This window comes from Heterodontus francisci, chromosome 8 (genome assembly GCF_036365525.1).
Source record: "Heterodontus francisci isolate sHetFra1 chromosome 8, sHetFra1.hap1, whole genome shotgun sequence".
NCBI lineage: Eukaryota > Metazoa > Chordata > Chondrichthyes > Heterodontiformes > Heterodontidae > Heterodontus > Heterodontus francisci.
The window spans coordinates 84,513,839-84,527,240 of record NC_090378.1 but is presented as its reverse complement, the minus strand read 5'-3'; the positions used below and the strand labels follow the sequence as shown (position 1 = coordinate 84,527,240).

Here is a 13,402-nt window from a genome sequence, read left to right as displayed (position 1 = left end):
AACAGTCAGAGGAAAAAGGAATCACCCATCCCCTGAAGCCAAAAGTCTTTGTATGAATCAGGGAGTTCAGGATAGATCTGCACCCCCCCACTACTAACTTTCCTGAGAAAAAAAAGAGAGAAAATCAAAGCAGCCCTGGCACCCAGAAAAGACCATTTTAAATAGGCTTTAAGATTGGTAAATGAATGAGAGAAATGCATGGTTTTTCTTTCTGTATCTTATATTTCTCTCAAACTCTGTAATGAAAAGCGCCGTTTTTTAAGAAATCGCATTTCATTCCCCTGGGTGTGGAGGTGTCAGGCAAACCTTCCACCTGCCAAAACTGAGGCACACATGATTTCGCCAAATGAACATTCAAACTTAAAATTGCAAGACCCTGACTGGAAGAACATTTGCATAGTACTAGCAGTGTTGGAACAAAAGGGACCCAGTCATTGCTTCCCTAATACACAGAAGAAGTGGTCAGACCAGTTTTAGTCATGTGACTAGCTGACTGAGATTTGAACTTCCAAGAAAGGATTCGAACTGTGAAAGCTCCTGGTTTGATAAGACCTCTCTCTTGTCTGCACTCATCTCGCTTTCACCCGCTTTGGAAACCCTGAAAGACACGTAAACTCAAAGAGAAAAAGTCTCCTACATGAACAAGGTATAAAAGAAACACTGGGCCCCAACGAAACGCAAGATCATAGCTTCAATCAAGGACTACAGCAAGCTCGAAGCACAGTAACAAAAGATTGTCTCAAACTGTTCTACTTATCTTTTCTTCTGCTCTTTTCTGTCCCTATTTGCATGTGTGTATCACATGTGCATGCTAGTGTGGGCACGTCGTATATCCAAAGGAATAACCTTATTAGAGTCTAAGGTTTAATAAATTTCATCTTTCTTCTTTAAACCAAAGAAAGCCTGTTTGTGCTCATTTCTTTGCCTTATAATTGGAAAGTTATGAACAAAGCTTCACAAAGGGGGAACTCAAAACAGTGTTTAAAATTAAACCCTGTTACAATAAGACCAGGTGATGATAATAACAGACCCCTAGACACCTTTTGCACCTGGTCGTAACAGTGTGTAGAGCTACATGTTTGAAATGCTTTTACTCTGCACATGAATTGTGAAACTGGGTAAATATATGTTCCAGCCTTATCCTTCTATAACAAGCTTTCTGGAGTTTATCATTATGGAGCTACCAGAAGTGTTCTGGTGACTCTTCTTCCCACTCCTCCAACTCATCTTAATGTGCAGCTGGACTCATACAGAGACAATGGCAAATTTGAACCTTTCATATTGTGTTGGTTGCTAGTCCCTCTGAATTTTGCCCTGTCCACTTCATCGCTGCAAAGAGTGACCAATAAAACCACAGGATAGCCCTCCTCCAAAGTGGCAGAGTCGCTGAGAAATTTGGCCAGAAAAATGGAAAAAAATAAGTTACTATACTTTCAGCACTAAAACTATGGTTTTCAAGTCTTAATGTAACCACTACGACAGAATTAAGAAACACTGACTGCTGAAATCACACTGCTTTGCAATCCTCGCATTTCAGCTCTAGATACCTGAATTATGATTCAATCTTTAGATCATATTTGGTATATTAAAAGCATCAATTTCCTTACTATATTGTGATGTACAGTTCCTCTTTTGAAGATACCATTACTTCCAGAAGCAGAAACTATCCCAGATGGTCCCATTATCTCTTGCTTCCTCATCATTTGGTTTTCATTAAGTTGTTTGTTGAGCCATGTAATCACTTAAGGATGAGAAAAAAGAGGTTACATACCAAATAAAATGTTCGTGAACTGTCAATTTCACACAAGGAGAATTGAACCCTTTATTGTCTTTCCCAAAACATATTTTTTCTTTCTTGTCACAAGTCTCGTGCATACACACGTGTACACTCTCCCTGGCTAAGAAGCTCAGACCTCCAACAATGCTGCTTCCCCTGCAGAATGTACAAGACAATCCATTCATTTTCCCTGTATCCTCTCTCTTCTCATGTCTTCTATCCTCCTCTTTCAGCATTTTCCTGTACCACCTTGCTATTGGCTATATAAAACATTTTGACTAATATGAATATGGGCAACTAAACCCAGTTCAAGCAAATAATAACACAACACAACAGTGAAACTGCAAGTAGTCCTGCAGGCTTACTTTAAAACCCTGATCTTACTAGGAAATACAACACAACATAATGGAGTATTGCATCCAGTTCTGGGCACCACACTTTAGGAAAGATGTGAAGGCATTGGAGAATGGTTCCAAGGACGAAGAACTTCAGTTCTGAAGATAGCATGGAGAAGTTAGGACTGTTTTCTTTGGAGAAAAGACTGGGAGCAGATTTGATGGAGGCATTCAAAATCATGAGTGGCCTGGACAGAGCAAATAGGGAGAAACTGTTCCCACTTGTGAAAGGATCGAGAACGAGTGTAATGGGTAAGAGAAGCAAAAGCGACATGAGGAAAAACTTTTTAACACAGCGAGTGTTTCAAGTCTGGAATGCGCTGCCTGAAAGTGTGGTGGAGCCATGTTCAATTGAAGCATTCAAAAGGGAATTAGACTATTATATGAAAAGGAAGAATGTGCAAGGTTACGGGGAGAAGGCGGAGGAATGGCACTAAGTGAATTGTTCATTCAGGGAGCAGGTGCAGACTCGATGAGCCAAATGGCCACCTTCTGCACTATAACAATTCTGTGATAATAAACCCTGCTTTTGTGTGGTGGAAAAACCTTGAACTCGCTATGGCCAAATTGCAGAATGTGCAAGAAAGCCACTGATTTTTCTCCCTTTCTATACTCCCCATCCCCCACCCCACTGAAAAAGAGTCAGCCTGGTTTCTTCCTGCACTATCTCACATCTTGCTAAATAACTTATAAAAATCAATACAGGATGACAAGCCAAATACTGCCACATACAGCAATGGAAGAGCAACAATGAAAGTACCAGTTGAGCAATTTCTGGATTGATCACCCTATCTCTTTCTTGACCATGATCCTATGTGAACAACAAACCATCATGTCCCAGAATGCCACTGAGCTTGTAGCTTCTGAAGATCTCCATTTGCCCATCCCCACCATTCCCTGCCTTTAATCATTATGTCCTAACCTTGCAAAACCACTTTCTACTTTCTCCCGAAGATTCACAAATACAGGTACAAGTACAAGTTCCAGGCACGTCCATTGCTTAAGCCTGGTGATCTCCAAGTTCATCTCCCACTTCTCTTTCCTTGCCAGTTCCGTCTACCTACATGCATCATTCTTTGACACACTTTCCTGCTTTGATAATTATTGATTATCTGGCTCCCAGAATGTTTTGAAATGGTTGTCACTATGATAACCAACACTTCTTCTCATCTTTTCAAAGGGTAGTTGGAACACCCTGGGAAAAACATTCCTTTCATTAAATTTTTATGAAAAAGTTGTCCTATCAGTTGGAGATTTCCCACTTTTATTGACAGAATAAATTTCACCCTTTTTGTACTCATCCTGCTCAGGCCATTTCCTTGATCTCTTCCTCTTTTACAATGATAGTTGTTGGCGCTGCTTCCTGTGCTGGCTCTGACCTGCAGAAATGAATGTCTTATTTCGACTCATCTTATCTTTACATGATCCATCTCTGACTGTTCTGTTCCACTTTCCTGGTCTTCTTTCTCTCTCTTTTGGAGAATTTTTGGTAATTTTGTTAACTTTTGGAGAATCAAAAGGAAGACAAGTCTGTTCCATGAGGATTTGGTCAGCCTGTTTCATGAGGATTTGAATGTCGGTTCATTATTGTCCAAAAGCTACTGATGTAGTGCATCCAGAAGATTTAGGCAATTAAATTTCCTCTTTTGCAGTGCTATTCTTTCAGTGTCATCATTTATGTGGCTCTGAGTTCTACACTGGGAAGTAATCGACTGTCTGGAAGAGAGCTGGAGGATCAAACTTTTGTTGCTGTCTCTTTGGAAAAGATGATTTACTAAGGAATGCTGGAGTACCAATTGAGTGCAAGATTTTTCTAAATGCACTGGGAAAGGTTCCAAGTTCAGCTTCAGCTTGTGTCACTTGGTCATCTAGCACACATACATATACTCTGTCCAATCATCCTGACAAAGATCATGTCCAACATCCCACAGAATTCATCTACTCTGGTAATCATTTCTTTTAAAATTGTCTCCAATTACTGAAACTTGTATTCTATAAATATCTATTCCAAACTCACATACTCTTACAACTAATTTGATTCTGAAATGTCTTGCTTTTTTCCTTCACTGAGGTTTTACTCTTACTCCTTCTCCCACCTCTCTTGAACCCTATTTGCCTTTGTATCTTCCGATCATTCCCACAACTATGATATGACCCAAGTGCCAAGCAACCTCTACCTCCCTCGGATCTTAGGAGCCAAAGTCTTCATGACATTCTTTCTTTCACTTTCCCATTACCCATACAACAAGTTGCTCTTCCCAGGCATTTTCCTCATGCAAACCCTGTCCATTTGCTTCTTCCTGTACCATCTGGAAGTCCAAATACTTTTCCATGTATGATAATGATTTACATGCACTTCATCCAACTTGGTGGGCCCAATTTGCTGCTCACAGTGTGGTCTCTTCTATATTGGGGGCTCCTTTACCAAATATCTCCATTCTGTTTAGAAACACAATCCCTACCGCTTGCTATTTTGCTCTTGCACACTCCAACCTTAAAACTTTCACTACTCACACAGCTCCAACAACAGTATCTCATCTTCCTCCTGGTACCCAGGAGTCCTCTGGTCTGAATGTTGGTTTTAGCAATTTTAGATTTTGAAACCATTGCAGAGGCAGCTAATCAAATTCCAGTGTGGACCTTTCCTTGCTGTTGTTTTGTGTATCTTCTGTTTTTCTAATATATTTCCACAGCCTGGGATGAACTTTGAATCTCAGCTAGTATTTTCCAACTCTTCTTTGCCTTTCAAAACTGTTTATAGGCTATTAACATGCTTTTTTTGCATATTCGTAATCTTGAATATAGCCGTAACTTACTATTACTTTTTTAAATTGTTGAAATAAACTAGACAAACGAATTAATTATACAACTAAAATAATCGATTAAAATTATTGTTCAACTAATTAACCAAGTAAACAGTTTGGATACTAGACTAATACCTGGAATGGGTGGATTGTCTTATGAGGAAAGTCTGGACAGGCTAGGCTTGTTTAGGCTGGAGTTTAGAAGAGTAAGAGGCGACTTGATTGAAACATATAAGATCCTGAGGGGTCTTGACTGGGTGGATATGGAATATATTGTTCGGCTGAGAGTTAAATCTGTTGTGACTTTTTAAAATTAAAATAAAACCACCCAGTTTGTATATTTTGTATATTTCCTCTTGTGAGAGAATCTAGAACTAGGGGTCACTATTTAAAAATAAGGGGTCACCCAATTAACACATAGGAGGAGAAATCTTTTCTCAGAGGTTCAAGAGTCTTTGGAACTCTCCTCCTCAAATGGCGGTGGAAGCAGAGTCTTTAAATATTTTAAGGCAGAGGTGGATAGATTCTTGATAAGCAAGGGGCTGAAAGATTATCGGAGTAGGCGGGAATGTGGAGTAGTCAGTTCAGCCATGAACTTGTTGAATGGCGAAGCAGGCTCGAGGGGCCGAGTGCCCTGCTCCTGCTCCTAATTTGTATGTTTGAATGAATAGCCATGGCAGAGCAAGTGGTGTGATGTAGCTGCAGCATGTGGAAGTTTCTGGACAGCATTCTGGTCCTGGATAAGCAAATCTGCAGTGTCTGCAGCTCAAGGAACTTTGGCTCAGAGTTATTGGGCTGGAGACTAAGATCCAGCCATTGCAGGGCATCTGGAATGGGGAGAGTTACCAGGACACTTTGTTCCGGGAGGCAGCCACACCCCTTAGGGAAGCAGTATTTTAGAGGTGGGCAATGGTCAGGGGCAGGAGAGTGTGACTGCGAGTCAGGCAGGTATAGGGATCCAGGATGTAACGATGAAGGAACCGTGGCCCTTGGTTTTGTCCAACTGGCACGAGGTACTTGCTGCCTGTGTGGATGAGAAACAGGACTGTGGAAAGGATGGGCAAACTGACCATGTCAGCATGGTGTAGGAGACCATTCAAGTAGGATGAGTAAAAAGGAACGTGTTCGTAGTAGGGGATAGCATAGACAGATACTGTTCTCTGCAGCCATGACCAGGAGTTCCAAAGGTTGTGCTACCTGCCCGGTGCCAGAATTCGGGACATCACCTTGCAGTTGGAAAAGATCTTGGAGTGGGAGGGAGGGGATCCAATTGTTGTGGTCCATGTAGGAACCAACAACACAGGTATAACTAAGAATGAGGTTCTGTGGAGGGAGTTTGAGGAACTGGGTTCTGAATTAATAAGCAGAACCTCAAGTGGAATAATCTCTGAATTACGACCTGAGCCTTTGGCATAGAGTCAAGCAGATTAGAGAATTAAATACATGGCTCAGAGTGGTGTGGGAAGAAGGGATTTCGACTCATGGGGCACTGACACCAAAACACCTTACGTTGAGATGCGGTCCACTTAAACCAGGCTGGGATCAGCATCCTGGCAAATGGTATAACTAAGGGCTGTGGATAGGACTTTAAAATAAAAGAGGTGTGGAAGGGGGCAGGTGAACAGAAATGTACAAATTTAAAGAGAAAAGTGGAGGCAATAGAGCAGTGCAGTAATTTGGGTAAGGACAAGCAGAGCTGGACAGGAAAAGACAGAGTTTAACAGTAATAATGCAGTAGTGAATATGGTCCATGCAAAGAATAATGATAAAAAAATTAATTTAAAGGCTCTTTATCTGAATGCATGAAGCATTCATAACAAGATAGACAAACAAGCTGCACAAATCGAGATAAATGGGTTTGAGCTAATCGCAAGGTGACCAAGGTTGGGAAATAAAGAATGCAGGGTACATAACATTTCAAAATGATGGGCAGAATGGAAAAGGAAGAATAGCTCTTATAATCTCTCTTTGGCCTCCTTGTCTCGAGACAATGGGTAAGCGCCTAGAGGTGGTCAGTGGTTTGTGAAGCAGCGCCTGGAGTGGCGATAAAGGCCAATTCTAGAGTGACAGACTCTTCCACAGGTGCTGCAGATAAAATTGGTTGTCGGGGCTGTTACACAGTTGGCTCTCTCCTTGCGCTTCTGTCTTTTTTGTTGCTAATTGCTAAGTCTCTTCGACTCGCTACTCTTTATTCCCGCCTTTATGGCTGTCTGCCAGCTTTGGCGATCACTGGCAACTGACACCCACGACTTGTCGTCAATGTCACAGGTCTTCATGTCGCGTTTCCAGACGTCTTTAAGGCAGCGACATGGACGGCCAGTGGGTCTGATACCAGTGACGAGCTCGCTGTACAATGTGTCCTTGGGGATCCTGCCATCTTCCATGCGGCTCACATGGCCAAGCCATCTCAAGTGCCACTGGCTCAACATACGTTGTCCAGGCCTCGCTGCTGTAGTGCAAGGTACTGAGGACACAGGCTTGATAAACTCGGACTTTTGTGTTCCGTATCAGTCCACCATTTTCCCACACTCTCTTGACCATCCTTATAATAAAGGATGACATAAGGACAATAGTAAGAAAGGGTCTTGGCTCAGAAGATCAGGAAGTAGAATCAGTGTAGGTGGAGATTAGAAGCAACAAGGGTTTTAACAGTTCTAGAAACATAGAAAATAGGAGCAGGAGTAGGCCATTCGGCCCTTCGAACCTGCACCGCCATTCAATACGATCATGGCTGATCGTCCAAACTCAGTACCCTGTTCCCACTTTCTCCCTGTATCCCTTGATTCCTTTAGCCCTAAGAGCTATATATAACTCTTTCTTGAATATATTTAATGATTTGGCCTCAACTGCTTTCTGTGGTAGAGAATTCCACAGGTTCACCACTCCCTGGGTGAAGAAATCCCTCCTCATCTCAGTCCTAAATGGCTTACCCCTTATCCTTAGATTGTGACCCCTTGTCCTGGACTCCCCTGCCATCGGGAACATCCTTCCTGCATCTAGTCTGTCCAGTCCTGTTAGAATTTTGTAGGTTTCTATGAGATCCCCTCTCATTCTTCTAAACTCTAGTGAATACAAGCCTAATTGACCCAATCTCTCTCCATACATCAGTCTTGCCATCCCAGGAATCAATAATTATAATTATTATAATGCTGGTAGGAGTAGTTATACCACTGGATAGAGCATTAAGTAAGAAATAATTGAAGCTTGTAACAAAGGCAAGGTAATAATTGTGGGGGACTTTAATCTTCTTATTAATTGGCAAAAGTAAAATGGAAAGTGAGTTTATAGAATACTTTCACAACAGTTTCCTGCAACAATACATTGTGGAAACAACCCGTAATAAGCAGGGTTAATTAGTAATCTCATAATAAAAGACCCTCTGCGAAGAAGTGATCATAATACAATTGAATTACATACTAAGTTTGAGAGCAACATACTCAAGTCCAAAAAAAGCTTAAACTTAAACAAATCCAATTAAATAAGTATGAGGGGAAAGCTGACTAAGATTGATTGGGTAAATAAACGAAAAGGTATTACTGTAAATAAACAGTGAAGAACATTTAAAGAAACAATTCAAATTTTTCAACAAAAATACATTCCATTCAAAAATAAAAACTGAGCAAGAAAGATCTATCCATGGCTTACTAGAGAAGGATAGTATTAAATTAAAAGAAGAGGTGTATAATGTTGCGAAGACTAATAGTAAGCCTGAGGATTGGGAGAATTTTAGAAACCAGCAAAGGGTGACCAAAAATTGGTAAAAAAGAAAAAATAGAACATGAGTAAACTAGCTTGGAACAGAAAAACAGATAGTAGGAGTTTTTGTAAGTATATAAAGAGAGTAGCTAAAGTAAATGTTGGCCCCAAGAGACAGGAGAAATGATCAAGGAGTATGAAGAAATGGCACAGATGTTGAAAAAATATTTTGCCTCTGTCTTCACAGTAGAAGACACAAATTACATACCAGAAATAGAGGGCAACCAATGGCCTCATAAGAACAAGGAACTTGAAGTAATAATATCGGCAGAGAAAAAGTATTACAGAAACTTGAGGGCCTAAAAGCCAACAAATCCCCAGTATCTGATGACCTACATCCTAGGGTTCTAAAAGAGGTAGCTGCAGAGAAATTGCATGCACTGTTTATGATTTTCCAAAATTCCCCAGGTTCTAGAATGGTCCCAGCAGATTGGAGATAGCAAATGTATTACTGCTATTCAAGAAAGGAGGGAGAGAGAAAACAGGGAACAACACGCCAGTTAGTCTGACATCAGTCATCGGGAAAATGCTGGAATCTATTATTAAGCAAGTCTTAGGTATGCAGAGTATTTTTTCAAAAGGTGTGAAACTTTTAAGTGTTGATGTCCAGAGAGACATGGGTGTACTTGTACATGGAGCACAGAAAGCTAGCATACAGGCACAGAAAGCAATTAGGAAGGCAACTGGCATGTTGGCCTTTATTGCAGGGAACTGGAGTGCAAGAACAATGAAGTCTTGCTACAATTGTGTATGGCTTTGCTGAGACCACACCTGGAGTACTGTATTTAAGGGAGGATATACTTACTTTGGAGGCAGTACAGTGAAGGTTCACTAGATTGGTCCCTGGGATGAGAGGTGATCTCATTGAAACATATGAGATTCTGAAAGTCTCCTGGCTGAGGAATCTAGAACAAGGGGACATAGTCTCAGGATAAGGGATCTATCATTTAGGACTGAGATGAGGAGAAATTTCTTCACTCAGTGAGTTGTGAATCTTTGTCTACTCAGAGAACTGTGAATGCTCCATCATTGAGTATATTCCAGGCTGGAGTAGATAGATTTTTCAATTCTCAGGAAATCAAGGAATATGGGGAGTGGGCAGGAAAGTGGAATTGATGCAAAAGATCAGCCATGATTGTATTGAATGGCGAAGCAGGCTCAAGAGGCCACATGGTCTACTCCTACTCCTATACCTTTATGTTCCTATGCACTTAGAAAATCATAGATCAGTCAGACAGGGTCAGCCTGGTTTACAAAAGGAAAATCATGTTTGACAGATTTATTAAAGTTATTTGAGGATATAACTAGTAGGGTGGGTAAAGGGGAACCAGTAGATGCAGCATACTTGGATTTCCAAAAGGTATTCGATAAGGTGACATGCAAATGGATAATATGTAAGATAAGGGCTCATGGAGTTCGGGGTAAAACGTTCAAATGGATGGAGAATTGGTTAACGGACAGGAAGCAAAGATGAGGGATAAACGGGGCATTTTCAAGTTGGCAGGGTGTAACTAACGGAGTATCGCAAGGATCAGTGTTGGTACTCGGCTACTTACAATCTAGATTAATGACTTAGATGAAGAGACCAAGACTAACGTATCCAAGTTTGCTGACGATACAATGCTAGGTAGGAATGTAAGCTGTGACAACATAAAGAAGCTGTAAAGTGATACAGACAGATTGAGTGAGCAACATGGCAGATGGAGTATAATGTGGGAAGGTGCAAGGTTATTCACTTTGGTAGTAGGAATATAAAAGCAGAATATTTTTTAAAAGACATGAAACTTTTAAATGTTGATGTTCAGAGAGACTTGGGTGTACTTGTACGAGGAACACAAAGTTAGTATGCAGGTACAGCAAGCAATTCGGAAGGCAAATGGCATGTTGGCCTTTATTGCAAGGGGGTTGGAGTACAAGAACAAGGAAGTCTTGCTATTATTGTATAGGGCTCTGGAGTACTGTGCGCAGTTTTGTTCTCCATATCTAAGGACGAATATACTTATCTTGGAGGTGGTACAGCAAAGGTTCACTAGATTGGTTCCTGGGAGGGTTGTCCTATGATAGGCTGAGTAAATTCAGCCTATACTCTCTGGAGTTTAGGAAAATGAGAGGTGATGTCATTGAAACATGCAAGATTCTGAAGGGGCTTGACAGGGTAGACACTGGGAGGCTGTTTCCCCTCACTGGGGAATCTAGAACACGGGGACACAGTCTCAGGATAAAGGGTTTATCATTTAAGACAGAGATGAGGAGAAACTTCTTCACTCAAAGGGTAGTGAATCTTTGGAATTCTCTACCGCAGAGGGTTGTGAATGCTCTGTTGTTGAGTATATTCAATGCTGAGATAGATAGATTTTTGGTCTCTTAGGAAATCAAGTGAGATGGGGAGCAGGCAGGAAAGTGCAGATGAAGTAGAAGATCAGCCATGATCATGTTGAATGGCGGAGCAGGGTTGAGGAGTCATATGGTCTACTCCTGCTTCTATTTCTTATGTTCTTAGCTCTTGCTCGCTCCTCCCCTTTTGATCATTGCTAATGCACTATCTCCACCTGAAATGCTAACCTCTTTTTTTATTTCCAGAAGGTAGCAAACCTGTTGTGTATTTACAGCATTTTCTGATTTTTATAAAGCATACAGTAACTGGATCTTCCAGTCTAAGGCATCATGTGTACATGTGTACCATGTACATTATAGTTTTGTAACAAGCTACCCGTAACATTGTCATGGCGAATCCACATATATATATATAGCCCAATCTAGAGGTCCACCAATTATATTCACCCAAACTCCACTTAACTCAGTCATCCTTATTGAGGTCTGGGCCATTACTACTAAGGGTATTATTTCAACAACTGTTTCTTTTATGTTTTGAACTTATTACCATATAGTGTTTAAAATAGAAATCTGAATTTTAAACTTGAGATATTACTACACCTTAACTTTAGTCTGTGACAGATTTAAATAATGCTGTAACTTACTCTAAAGGTTTTGAATGGACAAAATAAGACTAATCAGTTCTACTATCATGAGTCTTACTGCTTAAGTTAGCAAACAAGCACAAGTATCTGAGCAGGAGCTTATTTTTTGATTTGTTCATGGTATGCCAGTGTCGCTAGCAAAGCCAGCATTTATTGCCCATCCCTAATTGTCCTTGCGAAGGTGGTGGTGAGCCACCTTCTTGAACCACTGCAGTCCATACGACATAAGTACACGCACAGTGCTGTTAGGGAGGGAGTTCCAGGTTTTTGACCCAGCAACAATGAAGGAACGGCAAAATAGTTCCAAGTCAGGATGGTTTGAGACTTGGAGGAGAGCTTGCAGATGATGGTGTTCCTTCACGTCTGCTGCCCTTATTCTTCTAGGCGGTAGAGGTGATGGGTTTGGAAGGTGCTGTCAAAGGAGCCTTGGCGAGTTGCTGCAGTGCATCTTGTAGATGGTACACATTGCTGCCACTGTGTGCCGGTGAAGGGAGTAATGTTTAAGGTGGTGGATGGTTGCCAATCAAGCAGGTTGCTTTGTCCTGGCTGGTACTGAGCTTCTTGAATGTTGTTAGAGCTGCACTCATCTAGACAAGTGGGGAGTATTCCGTCACGCTCCTGACTTGTGCCTTGTAGATGGTGGACAGGCTTTGGGGAGTCAGGAGGTGAGATACTCGTGCAGGATTCCCAGCTTCTGATCTGCTCTTGTATTTATGTGGCAGGACCAGTTAAGTTTCTGGTCAATAGTAAGCTCCAGAATGTTTATGGTGGGGATTCAGTGATGGCGATGCTGTTGAATGTCATAGGGAGATGATTAAGATTCCCTCTTGTTGGTGATGGTCATTGCTTGGCAATGTAGCATGAATATTATTTGCCACTTATCAGCCCAGGCCTGAATGTTGACCAGGTCTTACTGCATGCGGGCACTGAGTGCTTCATTGCAAAGCAAACTGAACCTTGTGCAATCATCAGTGAACATTCCAATTTCTGACCTATAATGGAGGGAAGGTCATTGATGAAGCAGCTGATGATGGTTGGGCCTAGGGCACTGCCCTGAAGAACTCCTGCAGTGTTGCCCTGTGGCTGTGATGATTGGCCTCCAACAACCACAACCATCTTCCTTTGTGCTCGGTATGACACCAGCCAGTGGAGAGTTTTCCCGCAATTCACACTGTCTTCAATTTTACTAGCGTTCCTTGATGCCACACTCAGTCAAATGCTGCCTTGTTGTCAAGGGCAGTCACTCTCTCCTCACCTCTGGAATTCAACTCTTTTGTCCATGTTTGGACCAAGGCAATAATGCGGTCTGGAGCCAAGTAGTCTGGCAGAATACAAGCTGAACATCGGTAAGCAGGTTATTAGTCAGTAAGTGCCACTTAATAACAATGTCAACAACACCTCCCATCGCTTTGCTGATGATTGAGAGTAGACTGATAGGGCAGTAATTGGCTGGATTGGATTTGTCTTGCCTTTGTGGACAGGACATACTAGAACAATCTTCTACATCATTCGGTAAATGCCAGTATTGTAACTGTATTGGAACAGCTTTGATAAGGGCATAACTAGTTCTGGGGCACAAGCCTTCAGCACAACAGGGGTCCATAACCTTTACTGTATCCAGTGCACTCACCCACTAAGCCATTTAACTTCTGACTGGTCCATTATTAGTTACTTCCGCTCATGAGCGGACAT

The 13,402-nt window shown here is 41.6% G+C and overlaps 1 protein-coding gene across 2 annotated transcripts in view; it reads right to left on the bottom strand.

Annotated features, from left to right (window-relative positions):
* LOC137372982 (spindle assembly abnormal protein 6 homolog) overlaps nucleotides 1-13,402 on the bottom strand; it is a 101,416-nt gene that overhangs the window by 21,576 nt on the left and 66,438 nt on the right. For both annotated transcript variants that reach the window (XM_068037569.1, XM_068037570.1), the window contains one exon: nucleotides 1,608-1,741. In XM_068037569.1, the coding sequence (XP_067893670.1) occupies nucleotides 1,608-1,741 (134 nt within the window). The remainder of the gene's footprint in view (nucleotides 1-1,607; nucleotides 1,742-13,402) is intronic.